Below are 19,513 nucleotides of genomic sequence, written 5' to 3'. Positions count from 1 at the left end.
CACACCAAAGTGATCAAATCCTCTCCAAACTCCACACAACGCCCTAGTGATTAGTGAGAGAGATTTGCTTGTGTTCCTTCGAGCTCTTGCGCTTGGATTGCTTTCTTTCTTCTTTGATTCTTCATTGCGATCAAACTCACTTGTAATTGAGGCAAGAGACACCAATCTTGTGGTGGTCCTTGTGGGAACTTTGTGTTCCAAACATTTGAGAAGAGAAAGCTCACTCGGTCCGAGGGACCGTTTGAGAGAGGGTAAGGGTTGAAAGAGACCCGGCCTTTGTGGCCTCCTCAACGGGAAGTAGGTTTGCGAGAACCGAACCTCGGTAAAAAAAATCCACGTGTCACACTCCTTATTCGCTTGCGATTTGTTTTGTGCCCTCTCTCGCGGACTCGATTATATTTCTAACGCTAACCCGACTTGTAGTTGTGTTTATTTTTGAGAATTTTAGTTTCGCCCTATTCACCCCCCCTCTAGGCGACTTTCAACGCCGCCGCCGACAGCGACTCCGCGGCTTCCGCTGCACTCTCCGACGATTACCGCTTTTCCAGGTAAAAAAAGATTCGTATGCTTCCCTTCTCTACCCACTGGCCGTCCCTTACTATGGCTCCCGCATCCGTTTCGAGGGCGACAGCAAGCCCATGGCTTCCTCGGTCGTCGACGTCCACCTCCGGCCAGTTTCGAGGGACTGCGAGCTCGCGGCTTCCTCTGTCGTCAGCGTCTACATTCGGCCATTGTCACCTTTTTAGGTAAAGAAATGCTTTTAATGTTTTTGTTCGCTTTCCGCCGTTCGTGGCTTACTGCAAATTACACATTTATTTTCCTCATTGCTCTCCAAACTCATGTTGCAATGCGCTCTACATCTACAGCCGCAAACCCACACACTTTTCTCATTTTCTTAGGATATTACAAACCCTAAATCTAAGGGCAGGTATTGTGGACCTGCAGTTGCCTTTTGCTGCTCACGTGTTAGCAAAGCTGTGTTTCTGTTTTATGATTGCAATATTTCCCTAGAAAAAGGGAACAGTTCTTGCGCACCTTTCTTATTTTGGTCTTCTACGGAGTATATTCCTTTTTACATGCATTTACTGAATAGTTTGCGGAGACTTATCTTTTGGTACATTTAAAAGAGACATTATCATTCAAAAACACAACAAAGACCTTAAACGTATTTGTTCCATATGTCCAGTTTATATGGCACTGCAATATCCATTGCTATTTACTTTTGGTGAGCGTGGATTTCAAATTGGTGTTCCATATGTTGAAATGAAGAATGCAGATAATAATAGAAGGTCTCATGTGACTATGCAAGATTTCTTTTGCTATTGTTTTCATTATAAGAAAAAAGAGCCAAACCCTTTTCTATGTTATGGACTATTATCAGGTCACTCTAAGGTTTCTCCAAATGTATGTCAACTTCAATATATTTACAAACCAATCCGTTTCACCTTCTACAACAATGTGCAAACTGTCAATAAACATTTCTCCAAATGTAAGTCAACTTCAATGTATTTACTATTTCGAGTTCATTTTGTTTACCAATTTATTTACATTTATATGTTCTGTTCTAACGCATAATTATACATACAAGCAACAAGTCAATCTTAGAATTGAAGACCAGGACCTGGAAACTTTTGAATCACCACAAAAAGGTACTAAACTCAGATACATAACATGGCAACCTCCTTACTTCCCACACATTCACCATTTTACTATTCTTTTTCGGATCAGATCTAAGTACAGGTCCTTAAAATTCAATTCTGACAAAAATGACTCCGACAAATACAAATGTATGATCTAATTCACTCTACTTTCCCGTCCATACAATCTATTGCAATTCCTTACTTCAATTACAACAACATTTTGTTGAACTTTAAAGTAACTTATTTACCTTAAACTGCAGGAAAGACGTTCTGATTTCAAAGTTAATCCTTGAAAACAATGCCAGATGTATATAACTAATGCCTTATCTGGAAAACAGGATCCTCATGTCTTTTTGTCTATGCATCCTGATATATGTAGACTGAAATGCTACCAGAAACATATTGTTTGCAACTCAGTCTTTTATGTAGCCATAATATATTATATAATGCCCATAATCATCGAAGCACTTTATATCCGTATTGTAATATAATGTCTCTCTTCTACAACTGTACGCCAGTATTAAGTATTTAATTTGCATGCGCGCGCTGGCGCGCGCCATTGATCTAATGTGTACAAACATTGTTCCTATACTATAATAATGAATGTAGATATTGAGTACTCTGTTGATAGGGCGCCCGTAAGGTACCTGAAAGTGTTCGTGTGCGTGTGTGCGATAGCGCCGCCAGGTGTACGTGTGCCCCGAGCCTAGCTGCATACACCATTCCCCTGCTTGAGCCCTCGAGGAGACCTCACTGAGGATCAAGAAGCACTTCTGCAATTGGATAAATGACTGGTATGGATGTACTTTGTAGTGACAAAACTAGAACTCTGACTCTAAATAGACTCACAGTGGACAAGAACCTCATTGAAGTTACACTTGAACAACCATCGTTGGTCCTTCATATCTAACCTTAAAACACTTATATATGCTTGGTTCAGGTTTTTGAAAGGGAGTTCACTCAGGACCAAGTAATTATGAAGGCTGCTAGAGCCTCCCGGATAGAAAATCAAGGTGCTATTGATACTGCAATAGTTGGCATGCTAGCTGATCCAAAAGAGTTATAATACTTTTTGAATAGGGATGGAATATGAATATATATACATACGTGTCTTATTTGTTTGGTGATATGAACAGCTAACAATATTTCCCATAGGCCTGTGCTGGTATTCAAGAGGTTCATTTCCTTCCGTTTAATCCTACCGACAAAAGAACTGCCTTGACATACACTGATAGTGATGGGAAGATGTGCCGTGTTAGTAAAAGTGTGCTAGAGCAGGTCTTAAGAAACTAGATTGCAACATAGCTTCAAAAGTATGACATGATTTTTCTGTTTACATCAAAATCTTGTTGATCAAGAAAGTGACATGCAGATTCTCAACCTTGCCTACAATAAGTCAGGAATAGAACAAAGAGTTCATGCCCTAAATGACAAGTTTGCTGAGCGTGAACTTAGATCACTTGCTGTAGTGTATTAGGTGGGTGAACTTAGAAGGATAGTCATCCAGAATACGCTTAAACATTGCTGAATCTAAGCTAGCTATAGATCATGTAGTATCAACAATTATTTTAAAGTGATGTCGTTCTGATTATGGATGTTCTCTTATTCATACAACAAGTGCCAGATGGAAAGAAAGAGTGTCCTGGTGGGCCATGGTATTTTTTTGCTCTTAGGCCACTCTTTGATCCTCCAAGGCTTGGTCGCTCGCTTGTCATTTTCATGGTTTCAGGTTTGGTTGGGCCGCTCAGGAGGCTACAAGGCATCAGACCCCTTTGGTTACCTGCATTCAGTTGCAAGATGATGTGCGATTATTTTAAATGTCTACATGCAGGTAAGCCACATTTACTGTGTGGACATTGGAACAATTGGGAATAAGGCCTAACTTGGTAATTGGCAGCATGAACAGGTACTGAAGTGGGGTGTATAGTCCTGCCTTTTTTGTACTGCCAGAATACATCACAACTCAGAAGAAAGCATACTTCAAAAGCGAGAGAGGATATTTACTTTGAGAACTATATGAGTTATGAGGTATGTTTCTGCAATCCCATTCTTCCAATTATTAGGCTAGCTAGGTTTACATAATGCAAGATGATTATGAGAAATTTTATCTCGAATGCATGGAGTAGGATTAATAACATCGTTTGCGTCGAGTGTCATCCTTTCCTAGAATGCAGTCACCCTATAACATTGTTTGCATCTCAAATGCAGTGACCCTAAACCAAAACCTTAGGACCATCCTTCCCTAGAACACTTCTCTTTTGAACTAGAAGGATCTCATTTGCATCGAGTGTCATCTTTGGTTTTAGTTTTGAGGGCAAACCACCATCGGCAAAAGAATTTACAACCTGCATGGAGTAGGATGAATAACATCGTTACAGATTATTTATGCCATAATAACAATAAATCAAAGGGACATGACAATGAAGATCAGGTAAAGAACCTCGGATAGACTAATACCTCTTTTCCTTCTCTTGATGTACTCTCCTTTGGGATTAATATCAGTGGCCAGTTGACATTGTGGTCACCTGAGAGCTCCTGTGGGGACTAGTGCTTAGATCAAAGCTTTTTAGACATAAGGAACAAATTGTCTAGATGGTTTAAAACAAGTGTTCCAATGACATAGTCTATATTGATGGAGAGATGACATTGCTTGTGCAGAGGATGAGAGCACTGGCTATATGTATTACCCAATAAAACTCTACTTGAGATATGTTTATTAGTTATCTTAACTTGTTTAGTTGTATTTCTTTGTTTCCTTGGATAATAACTTTTCCCTTGATTTTTGTATTTATAGCAAAGGAGATTCCTATGAGAAGTGGGAAATTGAAAAAAATGGTTAACAAAGAAATTCGTTTCTGCAACAAAATCTCAACATGTTATTAGCGATATAAGGGATGCCATGCCAGCTTCTAGTGCTTTTGAGAATATAGTGGAACAACTGAATAAAAATGCGTAAACACTTTAAAATAAGAGAAAATCGTTTCTCGGCAACGAGCTCAGGGAAGGTGTTTTTTGGACCTTCGGCTCCCCGAAGCTTAAGAGACTTTTTTCACGGATCAAGCTCGTTACGAAAAACGATCTAGCACCGCGAAAGGGGCTACTGTTGGGTCTATGCTTCGTCGCCGAAGGTCTTCAAGGGAGAAGCGGCTTTATAATGTGTGAGCAGGTATCTTCGGACTCGTATCAGAAAGGGAGAAGCTCAAAAGATACAAAGGTTGACACAGCGCCGAAGCTGTGAAGCAGGAAAGCTTCGGCATGTTCGCAGAAAAGGGAACCGACTTAAAGATGAAAAGGCCATTTAGACCTCGATAGAGTGCTATAGAATTATCACCAAATGTAAAGGGCATGTATGTAATTTTGTATGGGTTGTACCCCGCGCCTATAAATAGGTGAACAGTACCCCCGTACTGTTCAGGTGGACTTGGCATTTGCTTTTGCGTCGCACTTGTATTTTCATCTCCTTCCAAGCCGAAGCATTTGAGAACAAGTCCCCAACATTGGCGCCCACCTCCGGTGAACTCACTTCCACTTTTTGAGCTGATGGCTTCGTTCAACGACCAAGTTGGAGCTGCTTCGGACCCGAAGCTGGTGCTCCCGATCACAGGTGGCTCGTCCTTAGAGCCAGCTAACAAGAAACAGAAGAAGGAAGCACAGAGAAGGGTACAGCATGTTGGGGTGCAAGGACCCTTCATCAAGTCAAGATGGTCTCACATTCCTATTACCTTCTCCCAAGAGGACCTTCAGCTCAAAGATTACCCACACAACGATGCCATGGTTATCTCTTGTGTTATCAAAGGATTTCTGGTCCACAATGTCTTGGTTGACACAGGCAGTGCAGCTGACATCATATTTGCTAAGGCCTTCAGACAAATGCAAGAGCCAGAAGATAAGATTCATGATGCTACACATCCTCTCTGTGGCTTCGGAGGAAGACAGATTGTAGCACTGGGCAAGATCACCATGTCAGTGACCTTCGGATTCATCAACAACACTAGAACTGAGCAAGTTGTGTTTGACATTGTTGACATGGAATACCCTTACAATGCAATTATTGGTCGTGGTACTCTCAATGCCTTCGAAGCAATCCTTCATCCTGCCTATCTTTGCATGAAGATACCTTCGGATCAGGGACCCATCGCTATCCATGGAAGTCAGGAAGCTGCAAGAAGGGCCGAAGGTAATTGGACTGACTCAAAAGCAATCCATAACATAGATGGAGCTGAAGCTTGTGAACAGTACAAATTCAGAAGAGAGAAAGCAGCTTCAGCAGACCAGCCGAAGCCTATGCTCTTATGTGAGGACATAGCAGAGCAGAAGGTGCTGTTAGGCTCTCAACTATCTGAAGAGCAGGAAAAAACCTTGATAAGGTTTTTGTTCAATAACAAAGATGTTTTTGCATGGTCAGCCAATGATCTATGCGGAGTTAATAGGGATGTTATTGAGCACTCGCTCAATGTCGATCCATCCTTCAGACCCAGAAAGCAAAGGCTTCAAAAAATGTCAGATGATAAGGCCGAAGGTGCTCGCAATGAAGTCAAAAGACTCCTCAGTGCAGGAGTTATCAGAGAAGTGAAGTACCCAGAATGGCTGGCTAACACTGTTATGGTAAAAAAGGCCAATGGCAAGTGGCGAATGTGCATCGATTTTACAGATCTTAACAAAGCTTGCCCGAAGGATGAATTCCCACTACCAAGGATAGATTTTTTAGTTGATGCAGCAGCTTCTTCAGAGCTCATGAGTCTGTTAGACTGTTATTCAGTCTATCACCAAATTTGGATGAAGAAGGAAGATGAGCCGAAGACTAGCTTCATAACTCCAAGTGGCACATATTGCTATCTTCGGATGCCTGAGGGGCTCAAAAACGATGGAGGAAGTTTCAGCCGAATGACTGCGAAGGTTCTCCAATCTCAAATAGGCAGAAACGTGCTAACTTATGTTGATGACATCATTGTCAAAAGCACGAAGCAGGAGAATCATATTGCTGATCTGCAGGAAACCTTCGCCAGTTTCAGGCAGGCTGGCTTAAAGTTAAATCCAGAAAAATGCGTCTTCGGAGTGAAGAAGGGGAAATTTCTTGGATGCTTGGTTTCAACGAAGGGGATTGAAGCTAATCTAAGTAAAATTGAAGCTATACTTCGGATGGAACCACCAACTACAAAGAAGGGGGCTCAAAGATTGACAGGAAGATTGGCATCTCTCAATAGATTTATATCCAGATCAGTAGAGAGAAACTTACCATTCTTCGAAGTGCTGAAGTCAGCCGAAGTCTTTCAATGGGGACCAATCCAACAGAAGGCCTTTGAAGAGCTAAAACAGTATTTAATAGATCTAACCACATTGACTCCACCAATGCCAGGGGCTCCTTTGTTATTATATGTGGCAGCTTCGCACTCAGCGGTAAGTGCAGCGCTTGTCCAGGAGAAGCTTGATGGTCAAGTCAAGAGGCAGGCCCCAATATATTTTGTATCCGAGGTTCTTAGTTTGTCAAAGAAAAATTATACAGAGTTGGAGAAGGTACTGTATGCTGTCTTGATGGCCTCCAGGAAGCTTCGGCACTATTTCCAAGCTTACAACATAATTGTTCCTTCTTCACAACCTCTGAAGGATATTATGAGGAACCGAGAAGCTACTGGAAGGATTGGAAAATGGGCTGCAGAGCTCAATGAATTTTGTATTGAATATGTTCATAGATCTTTGATTCAGTCACAGGCGCTGGCAGACTTTATTGCTGATTGGACGCCAGGGGCTCAGGAGGAGGAAACGAATAAAGACAACGAAGCCTGGACAGTGTTTTGTGATGGATCTTGGGGAACCTTCGGAGCAGGAGCGGCTGCTGTGTTGGTTTCACCTTCCAAAGTCAAAATTTGTTATGCGGCAAAGCTTGATTTTAATTGCACAAATAACATTGCTGAGTACGAAGCATTGGTTCTAGGTCTTCGGAAGTTAAAAGCAATGGGAATCAGAAGGGCCGTACTTAAAACTGATTCCCAGGTTGTTTCGGGTCATATTGACAAAAGTTGTAAGGCTAAGGATCCGAAGCTTGAAAAATATCTGGATATGGTTCGAAGAGTCGAAGCTTCCTTCGAAGGGTTTTCTGTCAAGAATATCCCTCGAGGACAAAATGAGCATGCTGATCTGCTAGCTAAGTCAGCAGCACAGGGGCTGCCTTTACCTTCGGATGTGTTCTTCGAAACAATAAAAGCACCTTCGGTGGAACTTCTTGAAAGAGCAGTTCTTAATATATCTCCTGTTTTTAGCGAAGATTGGAGAACCGAGATCATCTCTTACCTTCAGGGTAAATTTCTTTCAGATGACGAAGCTTATAACAAGAGGATAGAAGCAAGAGCTCGTCCATATGTCATGATAGAAGGGGAGTTGTACAAACATGGAGTTTGTGCTCCGCTGCTCAAATGCTTATCCAGAACCGAAGGTATAGAGTTAATGAAAGAAATACATGCAGGCCTGTGTGGATCTCACATCGGATCTAGGCCGTTACTCGGAAAAATTTTCCGTCAAGGGTTTTATTGGCCGAAGGCAGCTTCGGATGCAGCAGAATTGGTTCAAAAGTGCGAAGGTTGTCAGAAATGTGCAAGAGATCAAAAACAACCTTCGTCCCTAACACAGCTCATACAACCCACTTGGCCATTGCAAAGGTGGGGCCTTGACTTGTTAGGTCCGTTACCACCGGCCCAAGGGAACCTGAGATATGTTGTAGTAGCTGTGGAATATTTTTCTAAATGGATTGAGGCAAAGCCTTTAGCAACAATAACTTCGGCCACCGTCCAAAAGTTTTTCTGGCAGAATATTGTTTGTCGTTTCGGGGTGCCAAAGGCCATCACTGTGGACAATGGGACACAGTTTGACTCCGAAGCTTTCAGGGATTTCTGTGACCAAATTGGTACGAAGATCCATTTTGCATCAGTTAGGCACCCGGAGTCAAATGGACTCGTTGAAAGAGCCAACGGCATTATAATGACAGGAATAATGAAGTTAATCTTCAATCAACCCAGAGGAAAATGGCCAGATCAGTTAACCAAAGTGGTGTGGAGCCACAACACGACAACATCAAGGTCTACAGGCTTCACTCCATTCAAGTTGTTATTCGGTGACGAAGCAATAACTCCAGAGGAAGCTAAAACCGGATCAATAAGGATAATAGCTTCGGCAGAATCAGATTCCGAAGCTGCTTATTCTATAGAAAAAGATGCTTTAGAAGGGATCAGACTGCAAGCCGTGGAGAATATCAATAAATATCAAGCTGAAACAGTCAAATGGCGGGATAGAAAGGTTCGGCTAAAAAATATTGAGCCAGGGCACTTGGTGCTTCGGAGGGTGGCCAACCCGGAAACAGTGGGCAAATTGCAGTTGAAATGGGACGGGCCTTTCTTAGTAGCATCTTCGTCAAGACCCGGTTCATACAGATTGAAAGATATGGACGGCAATGACATTCCTAGGTCTTGGAATGCGGATGAGCTTCGGCGATATTATGTATAATTCGATGTAATTTTTCACATTTTTATTTTTTCTTTCATGGCACCCTTTTCCTTTCCAAAGGGGGAGAAAGGTTTTTAATGGGGCCAGCATATGTAATTTCCTTTTTTAGTCTTATAAGAGCAAAATCCCCCAAAGAATGTAAATGTAAAAGCTGAGAGCGCACCATCGAGTGCCAAAAAGTAAAAACGAAGAAGCTCCAAAGACGTTCCTAAGGGAATGCAGAGCTTACAGCGAAAAGTCAACGCTGATTCCGCCAAAAGTAAAGGCGAAGAAGCTCCAAAGACGTTCCTAAGGGAATGCAGAGCTTACAGCGAAAAGTCAACGCTGATTCCGCCAAAAGTAAAGGCGAAGAAGCTCCAAAGACGTTCCTAAGGGAATGCAGAGCTTACAGCGAAAAGTCAACGCTGATTCCGCCAAAAGTAAAGGCGAAGAAGCTCCAAAGTCGTTCCTAAGGGAATGCAGAGCTGAGGTGTGATTGTTTTTAAGAAAACAATGGCTATGAATATGGCTTCGGATACGTGTTTGGCCATTCATTTGCACATCACATTACATCATAGCATTTGCATTCATAAACATTCATCTAGGCATATGTAGGATAATCATCTTCATCGCATAAAATGGTTGCTTCGGCAAGAAGAGAAAAAGAAAGGGAAAGAAGGGCTTCGTGCACAAAGAAGAAGGGAAAATGTTGTTTTCTATGAAGGAGAGCTTCGGAAAAAAGGAAAATGTTGTTTTCTATGCTTCGTTGCATACGAAAAGAAGGGAAGGTGTTTTTTCGCCTTCGGCTCAAAAAAAAAGGAAATTTCGTCCACATCAAAGCATTTCTCATACATCAGTGAAAGGTTAAGGATATATTACAAGGTATGAACAGTATACATTAAAAACAAGTTTTGTTTACATTTACTAAAGTTATCTTAAAAGTTTTTCAAGTACTGTCTGCAGTCTACTGTCTAAATCTCCAAGGAGCTTCGGCTTCGGCGTTATTTTTGATCATCAGCTTCGGCTTCGTCATCCTACATGAATAAGGTCGTTGGAAGTCAAAATCAAGTTTACAGGAAAAGGTAAGCACAAGGTATGATTTCTTACTGGATCAAGGTGGCTACGAGCTTCGTCTCCAGCTTTCTCTCGACCACCTTTTGTCCATATCATTTTTACAAATCGATTCGAGATGCTTCGGGCGAGATCAGGGATGTCATCCAGGATTGATGGTGACAAAGTGAAATTTGGCCTGTTGACAATTTTTCCATGATCACAGCCAGCCTTCATGAAGGCTGCAGCAGTCCCTCGAGAAGCCACCCAGGCACAGAAGTCACCATGCCCAGCTATGACTTCGTCGAGCTCGTCAATCTCCCCCTCAATGTGTTCGAAGGTTTTTGGTAGATCTTCAGCTGAGGGGGTAAATTTTTCGCTGCTGGCTCCAACTGAGTAAAAAATCTTTCTTAGTCGTTGAATGCACTTGTTGCTAAATTCCAGGCATTTTTCTTGAAGATTTGTCAGTAGTTTTCTCAAATCCGAATTTTGCTGAGCTTCGGCTTCAAGTTTTGCATTGAGATCTTGTTTTTCTCGTTCGAACTGCTCAGACTGGCGGAGAAGCTTCGTGTTCAGTTCTGATATTTTTGCTTCAGCTTCCGCCAGTAAACCTTCGGCTGCCTGGAGCTCAAAGTTCTTTTTCTCAAAAGCATCTGATTGCTCCTTTATTTTGTTTTCCAAATTTCCGATTATAATTTCATGCTTTTTATCTTCAAGATCTTGCTGCATTTGCAAGGCTTTGCTCAATAACATACTCTACACAAACACAACCTTCGTCAGACATGTTTTTATTAGAAGCAATAAACGTTAAGGGACAAGTCATTCACCTTGAAGTTGGAGTAAAATAAACTACCAACGACATGTTGTCGTCGGTAGCGGCTGATGTCTGTTTCTAGCTTCGGGAATCCAATACTCTTGGACAGAGTACTGATAACTTTGGCCCCTGTTTGGTCCCGAATACACTCTAATTTCTCGTCATCAACGCCTCCGAAGAGGAGTGCCCCAGGTTTGTATCCACAGGATTGGGCATACTCTTTAAGCTCTTCTATTTCAGCTTTTGTTAGATGTTCTCCAACTAAGTTTTGGAACGCGAAGGCTTCGTTTTCTGAAGCTTCATCGGCAATTTCTTTTCCTTTCTTTGACGCTGCGATCACAGTCTCTTCGGCAGCAGTGGCAGCTTCTTCTGCAGCCATGTCTAGCAGCATTTGGTCAATATGTTCAATTGTGCTCTCTAAATTCAAATCTTCAGCTGAGGTAACTTCGGCGGCTGCGGCCTCCGAAGGTGCAATTTCAATATCTGCCCCCTCTGCAGCTGCTCGTGTTTTTTGGGCCGAAGCTCTTGGCGGCGTTTTGTCAATTACCTCTGTCACGGTAATGATTCTTTGTTTCCTTGCCTTGATTGTTTTCTTCGATTTCTCGGGCTCCTTGTCCTTCTGAAAAAACTTTGTCAGTTGAGGACCCAGTGGACTTAGCTTCGCAGGTAAGGATTCAGTCATTACCTTCAGAATTTCCTCAACAACAGCAGCAGAAGGTGATGCGGGAGTTTCTTCTGCTTCGGATATTTGTTGCTTCGGAGAAGAAGCTTTCCTTTTCTTCGGAATTTTCTTCGTTACTGGCTCTTTTTCACCTTCATCTAAGCCTTCAGTTACCCTTTTCCTTTTTTGGTCTCCGGCACCTTTGTTCAGATTTTCGTAGTCTGGGTATTCGAAACCCAAGGCGTCCAACACTCGATTTAGCCTTCGTTTCGGACGAGTGCCGAAGGCTGCGGTCATCAATTGATCTTCTTTTTTGGAATAATTGCCAAGTATTTCATTACACATTGCTTCAATCATATCTAGCCACTCTTGGCAAGGTGCTTTAAAGTACTTTTTAAACTTGAAATAGTAAGGTAAACGTACGAGTTCACCTTCTTTCTTTTCCCCCTGTAGCTTCGGCATTTCCCATTCTCTCAAACTGGGAAAAACTTTGAATGCTAAAAACTCTTGAACCAGGTCCCTTGTGCTGATATGCTCTGCAATAATTCTGAATTCACTCATTGCTTGTTGTGTTGGACCTTCGGGTGTCATATTGCAGCGAGGTCGGGTTTCTCCGAAGATTAATTCCAGCGGGCTTTGTACAAGCTTTTCCTTGTCGTCATCAACCTTGACATAGAACCACTCTGATTTCCAGCCTGCTGCCCACTTGCTTCGGTAGCTAATTACAGGGAACTTTGTAGTTTTCCGATAGGCAAAGTTATAGCAACCAAAATTATCGTGCAATCCATCTTTTCTAGCCTTTGTTTGATAATGCAGCTCGTGAACCCGGCAGAAGCTGTCCGCAAATGGTTCCATTGCTTGGCTTCGGAGTGCCCAGATATAAACAATAAGCCTAACGATAGCATTAGGGGTCAGCTGATGAAAATAGATACCGAACCTCTTCAGCACCTCTCCAATGATCCCATGTAGGGGGAATCTTAGTCCAGCCTTTAAAAAGCTCTTGAAAATAACAATTTCATCTTTCTCCGGTCTTGGGGTAGTCTCTTCTCCCCCGAAGCGCAAAAGCTTCTTCTGATTTTCAGTGAAAAAGCCCGATTTTACCATCTTGGATAGATCAGTCTTCGAAACAGTAGATTTTCCGAAGTCCAAGTGGCTCGGCTTGCTTGGCATGGCAATGCGATAATCATCTTCGGAATCAGTTTCCTCAATATCTTCTTCCTCTGCTTCAGCGATTGCTTGTTTTGCTTGTTCTGTATCATCATGAGGGATCTTTTCCGAAGTTACTAGACCCGATCGTTGCATGGCTTCGGAGATGGGGAGAGTCTCCGAAGCTTCAGTTTCTTCTTCCTCGCGCTCAACCCTGGCGGTAGAGCGGACTCTGGCCATTCAATTATAAACTTGTGAAACTTTAAAATTTTCTTCCTCCGAAGCAGGTTTCAAACTGGAGCTTCGTTCGGTTCTAACAGACAAGCTTCGGTGATGGTTAAAAATTTTGGCAGGGAAACAGTGCAAATAGCAATGAATGCTGTGGTAACTTCACACCTACTCGTCTGTTTATATAGTGCTGCAGGTAAGAAGGCGAAGCGCCAGAGTTTTTACACCAGGCGCACACCCGCGTGCGCTCGCTGCGCAGTGGACCGCAGGGACAAACAGTAAACTCTGCAAGGTGGGACCGCTACGTGCTGGGAAATTAAATCGTTTCTCGGCAACGAGCTCAGGGAAGGTGTTTTTTGGACCTTCGGCTCCCCGAAGCTTAAGAGACTTTTTTCACGGATCAAGCTCGTTACGAAAAACGATCTAGCACCGCGAAAGGGGCTACTGTTGGGTCTATGCTTCGTCGCCGAAGGTCTTCAAGGGAGAAGCGGCTTTATAATGTGTGAGCAGGTATCTTCGGACTCGTATCAGAAAGGGAGAAGCTCAAAAGATACAAAGGTTGACACAGCGCCGAAGCTGTGAAGCAGGAAAGCTTCGGCATGTTCGCAGAAAAGGGAACCGACTTAAAGATGAAAAGGCCATTTAGACCTCGATAGAGTGCTATAGAATTATCACCAAATGTAAAGGGCATGTATGTAATTTTGTATGGGTTGTACCCCGCGCCTATAAATAGGTGAACAGTACCCCCGTACTGTTCAGGTGGACTTGGCATTTGCTTTTGCGTCGCACTTGTATTTTCATCTCCTTCCAAGCCGAAGCATTTGAGAACAAGTCCCCAACACTAGAAGAGATTTGTTGTATGGTTTTAGTTTAACATGCTCCATGTTACTATGAGAATTCTATTCGGTTATCTGCATCATTTGAACTGCAATTATAGTTTTTTGCAGTTAACAGTGCCAGATGTGAAGAACATCAATGAGGACACTGAAATGATTCATGTTGTTAAAACTGAAGATCCGAATGATGCATCTGGTGTGGTTTCTGCGGTGATTACAAATGTTGGTGTTGCTTCCTGTATTACAGGTGAAGCTCTCTTGGTTAATATGCATTTAGAGGACATTGCGACTGAAACAAAGGACTCAGAGATTCAATAGGCAGTGGGTAGGATTCCTTTCTGCTCTGCTAGGGAGGGTAGTGAATGCTGCTGCTACAACCTTAGAAATGATGGAAAAGATGTTGAGCCTTCAGTTTTATTTTTAAATGCTCATTATTACTTGTCATCGTTACGCAACCTATATTAATCTTAGCTTCTAATGTCTTTTCGCCTAAATGTGTTGTGCTGTTGTGTTTGTTTAGATCTTATTCTTACTATCTAATTATTATAGTTGCATAGAGCCATGTTGTCTCGACATTTGCTTTTACCTTCAACTACGGTAGGGCGCCTGAATGGGTGCCTGATGTTCTAGTAAAACTATAAAAGCGATGGCTTGTCTTGAGACAGAGGCACTAGCGCGCTTGCGGAGAATTATTGAGTCTATATACTGATTGTGGCTTCTGATTTGTCTAAGGGCATGTTTAGTTCGCTGGCTAACTTACCATACTTTGTTTAACTTTTCTGTTTAAAGTTAGTTCTTCGATTCAGATGACTAAACTTAACTTAGACAAAGTATGGCACAGTTAGCCATGAACCAAACATGTCCTAAATGTGGTAAGACACCTAAAATCCTTTGATTGTGTGCGCTTCACACACGAAGGCATGAGGTTTAATGGTGAGACTTATTTTCACTACCAAAATCCAGCTCTTTGCCGAATGTCTAGCTCTTTGTTGAGAGCAATTTATCTTTTTTCCTCGGCAAAACATACTTTGCTGAGTACCGCGCTCGACATAGTATAGCACTCGATGAAGAGTATTTTTGCCGAGAGCCAAACACTCGGCATAAAACGGCTCTCGACAAAGACATCTTTGCCGAGAGCCCCGTGCTCAGCAAAAACGGTCACCGACAAAGCGCCGTCAGCTGACGCCAGTTAACTTTGCCGAGTGTCCCAGTCAAACACTCGGTAATATAATTTCTTTGCCGAGTGTATCATTCAGACATTTGACAAAATTTATTTGTTTTTTTCTTTTTTCCATCAAAATTTTTGTACTGTGTTCATACAGCCACTAGACTTACATGTTCAAATTTGGCACAATTATCAAAGTGTTTGCTATAACATTTAGATTTAGTTTGTTTAATTGAATTTCTTCGGATAATTCAGATTTGAACTGCAAGTCACTCCAAAAATGGAAAATAGTGAATGCAAAAAATGATATTTATGTTATTTAGCACAAGTTACAACCTATTTTAGGAACATACCATAACTTTCGAACACCATGCTCAAGAAACATCACCACGAACTTGTTATTCAGTTGTTTTAAAATTGTATAAAACACAAACAAAGTCAGAAAATAATGTAACTTGTCGACATGTCATGATATCATATGTAAAGACTCTGAAAAAATTTGACACTATATCGTGAAAATTATCACGCACTATGTGTAGAAACATATCCAGCCTCCACAGAAGTTTTATCATTTCATGTGATATATGTTTTGTTTGTTTCGATGGAATAATAAAAACAAATAAAAAGAGGGGTTTCTGGTTACTTGGCCGAGTGTTACACTCGACAAAGAATGTCTTTGTCGAGTGCAATAATCATAGCACTCGGTAAAGAAGGCACACCTGAGAACCGGTAAAGCTTCTTTATCATGTGCTTTAGTCCTAGCACTTAGCAAAAAATCTCCCTTTGCCAAGTGTCGGCGAACGCGCTCGGTAAAGGGACTACAAAGGGGCCCACTGGTACTCCCTTTACCGAGTGCTAGACAGACAGGCACCCTTTGTCGAGTGTCAGTTTGTGGTTCTCGGCACAGAGGCTATCGTGGAGAGCTTTCTTTATCGAGTGCCAGGCCAGCAGGCACTAGGCAAAAGGCTCCCTCTTTGCTGAGTATAAAGTTTCTGTCACCATCACTTGTTGTTGTCACGATGATTTTTCTTTGCCGAGTATCAGATGGTACTCGACAAGACTTTGCGGAATGCCCGACATAATACACTCGACAAAGAGGCCATTGTTGATGCACATAGTTCACCGAGTCCACTCGACAAAGAGATTACCAAGTGTTTTTTAAAACTTTGCCGAGTGCTTGCATTGCGGCACTCGGCAAAGCAGTCTGTTCCAGTAGTGTATCTTGCGAAGTATGCATTCATGTTCGCTTGGAGCTGGCCGGCATGTTTCGCCTGGTTCCCCTCCTTTGTTCCTTGATGTAAACATTTTGAAATGAGAAATATATATACCTACCTTCCTCTCGAAAAAAGTTATGGATTTGAGATTTTCAAGAACACGTTCGAGATTTAAACAAAATTACACGTCCAATTAATTTTCACTGTCAGAGCAAAGTTTTCACTGCTGAAATAAGATGAACCATCTAGTAGATAGAGACTTAAAGGTTATTTCATATTATTTTTCATCAAGAGATTGTACAGAAGTACCAATAGCATGCATTATTAGCAGTGAAGACAACACGTTGACATGTGGTATTACACGTACTATTGCAAAGATTTGAGGGGAGGGAGCACCCGGCACAGTCGATTTGCAGGCGCAGGATTTTATTAATAATTTATTAGATAATAGTTTGCCACGCAGAACGATGGAAAATTTATTCCCATCCCAGAAATACTGATCGAGATATATGTTAGCATCTTCATATCGTCGCCTCAAGCAAGCTAAATGTGATGTAGTTTTGTTTCTCGAGTTGATCAGCCGGCGTTCGATGGAAGCACACAGTTTCCCACCTCTGCAGTAAACAACAGAATAAACACCGGACGGTTATTAGGCTCATGCAAGAAACATATGACGTATTAGCTTGTCTAGGTTACTAGGTACATATATTTTGCTATGTATTTAAAATACACAGTAAAATCAATAATGTATTTAGAAAGAAACAAAATATGTTATCCGTCCGATGGAACTCACTGGGTTGCTGGTAAACAATAGAGCCGGCGCCGGAGAAGTCGCACGCCACTCTAGCCCGGTTGTTGCGCTGGTAGTAGCCGTTGAACGCGTACGAGGCATGGGAGGCCTTGTTGTCCGGCTGGAAGCACGCTCCCCCGGGCTGGATGGCGCGGCAGTCCGCGCCATGGCCGCACGCGTAGTCCAGCGCCGTTTGCAGCCGCGCGTCCCCGACACCCGGGTTCGCCACGCACCAGCTTGCCGTCGCGGCGCAGAAGCCTACGTACATGCATGCGGCATGCCTCGCCTCGGTGAACAATAATCAATCAATAATGGACACTACCGGGTGCCGTGATGATGAGATGAATCGCGTACTGGGTTGCTGGTAAACAATAGAGCCGGCGCCGGAGAAGTCGCACGCCACTCTAGCCCGGCCGTTCCGCTGGTAGTAGCTGTTGAACGCGTACGAGGCGTGCGCGGCCACGGTGTCGGGCTGGAAGCAGGAGCCGCCGGACTGGATGGCGCTGCAGTCCGCGCCGTGGCCGCACGCGTAGTCCAGCGCCTGCTGCAGCTGTGCGCCCCCGGCCCCTGGCTTGGCGACGCACCAGCTTGGCTTCGCGCTGCTGCAAGTGACTGCCATATGCCACGGCGGTTAAATAAAATAAATTATTGTTAGTAACTGATCGAAGACGAGACGCATGGTGGAAGTGGAAGCAAGCAGATCGATCGATCGATCGATCGAGTACGCGAATCACACACCGGCTGGTGCCTGGTAGACGATGGAGGCCGCGCCGCTGAAATCGCACGCGCTGGTGGCCCGGCCGTTCCGCTGGTAGTAGCTGTCGAACGCATACGAGGCGTGCGCGAGCTTGGTGTCCGGCTCGAAGCACGACCCGCTGGGCTGGATGGCGCTGCAGTCCGCCCCGTGGCCGCACGCGTAGTCCAGCGCCTGCTGCAGCCTGTCGTCCCCGACGGCCGCGTTCGCCACGCACCAGCTCGCCGCCGCCGGGCCTGCCGGCGGTTGGCCGCCGCCGCCGCCGCCGCCGCGGAAGTTGAAGTCGTAGATCTTCTGCATGTTGGGGTAGAACAAGCCGAAGTTGTTCTCCACGTCGTCCGGATCGGCGCTCTTGTTGTTCTCGTTGAAGAGCGCGAAGATGTAGACGTGCATGTCGGCGCGAGGGCGGTGCGGGGTGCCCGTGTTGCCGGACAGCACGCGGTTGATGACGTAGTTGTTGTACGCTCGGGCGTTGGCGACCGAGGCCTCAGGCTCTGAGCCTCCGTCATCCAACAGACGGCGCCTGCTGCTTCCGACGCCACGCCGGGGTGGTCTGTGCTTTCCTATCTTCCCTTTGTTGGGGCACCCGGTCTCCCCGAGAACGGCCTCCACGTTGCCGAACCCGAGGGCCTCCATGGCGTAGTGCGTGGCGTCGAGCTGGGCGTCCAGGAGGCTGTAGTACTTGTTGCTGCCGTCGAGCACGGCGTGCTGGGCGTTCCCCAGGGCGTAGTCCAGGGGGATGTCGTCCGGCTGCTGCATCTGGGTCAAGCACGGGTAGATGTTGACGGTGAGGAACGAGCCGGTCCGCTGCAGGAGCTGCAGCATGGGCTTCATCACCGGCTGCGCGATGTCGTCCCGGAACCTGGAGCCGGACGGCGGGAACGAATCCCTGACGGCCGAGAAGGCGATCGGCGTGGACACCTTGACGGCGTTGGCGAGGCCCAGATCCGCCAGCGCCTTCTGCACGTTCTTCATGGCGGGGACGAGGGTCATCTTGTCCACGTTCGGGTCGTCGAACACCTCGTTCCCGACGGCGACGGCGTTGATCTGCGTCCTGGGTAAGTACTTCTTCACGTTGTCCTGCACCCACTGCGCCGCGTACACCGGGTCCCTGGCCGCGTGGGCCAGGTTCTGGTTGGGCATCATCACCATCGCCTTGATGCCCGTGTTGGCCAGCGACGTCAGCACGGTTGCGTTGGCGTCATATATCTTCACCATGGTGATGCCGTTCTGCTTGAGCAGCTGCACCACCGACGCAGGGTTCGGCAGGTCGTTCGCCACCATTCCATAGTTCACACCAACCTCGCCCGCCTCTGCGATATACACGATCATATCGATCGTATTATTGCCCAGCTAGGAAGTGCAGTGCACGATCATCATATCGATGGTATTATTACCTGCGGCACAAGAGAAGAGGAGGAGCACCAGAAATGCTGTCCCGAGGCGGAGAGTGAACGCCATTGATCCGCTCTCCAGCGTAGCAAAGGTGAGTGCGGGACAAGCACAAGGGTTGCATGGAAATTTATAGGCGCGGGCGCGGCACTGCTGCAGGCGACAATTAAGTTCAGGGTCGAGCTGAGGTAATGCGCATGCATCACAGATTACAGAAGGTATTTTGAATGTTCTCTGGAAACACCCCCAGCCGGCAATAAAATTGGGGGAAAAAATGTAGCTTTCGACTTAACCGCTGTGTGCCCGTGTCCCTCTCCTCTCCTCGAGACGTGATCAAAATGCATATTATG

General features: G+C 44.5%; 1 protein-coding gene and 1 pseudogene across 2 annotated transcripts; one reads left to right on the top strand and one right to left on the bottom strand.

Moving 5' to 3' along the window:
• Positions 1–2,130: 2,130 nt before the first annotated feature.
• On the top strand, positions 2,131–3,522 carry LOC103634324 (plasma membrane ATPase 2-like; annotated as a pseudogene).
• A 12,958-nt stretch (positions 3,523–16,480) lies between these two features.
• On the bottom strand, positions 16,481–19,279 carry LOC103633263 (glucan endo-1,3-beta-glucosidase 13). 2 transcript variants are annotated; one of them, XM_008654964.2, is made up of 5 exons: positions 19,169–19,279; positions 17,756–19,084; positions 17,372–17,629; positions 17,021–17,275; positions 16,481–16,841 (listed from the first exon to the last, which is right to left on the bottom strand). In XM_008654964.2, exons 1-5 carry the CDS (start codon positions 19,230–19,232, stop codon positions 16,804–16,806), a joined length of 1,944 nt encoding a protein of 647 aa, XP_008653186.1. In that variant the 5' UTR covers positions 19,233–19,279; the 3' UTR covers positions 16,481–16,803. The 2 variants fall into 2 exon arrangements, with proteins under 2 accessions (XP_008653186.1, XP_008653187.1); XM_008654965.2 differs by lacking the exon at positions 17,021–17,275.
• Positions 19,280–19,513: the final 234 nt, after the last annotated feature.

This window comes from Zea mays, chromosome 7, assembly GCF_902167145.1.
Source record: "Zea mays cultivar B73 chromosome 7, Zm-B73-REFERENCE-NAM-5.0, whole genome shotgun sequence".
NCBI lineage: Eukaryota > Viridiplantae > Streptophyta > Magnoliopsida > Poales > Poaceae > Zea > Zea mays.
This window is presented reverse-complemented; position numbering and strand designations above follow the sequence as displayed.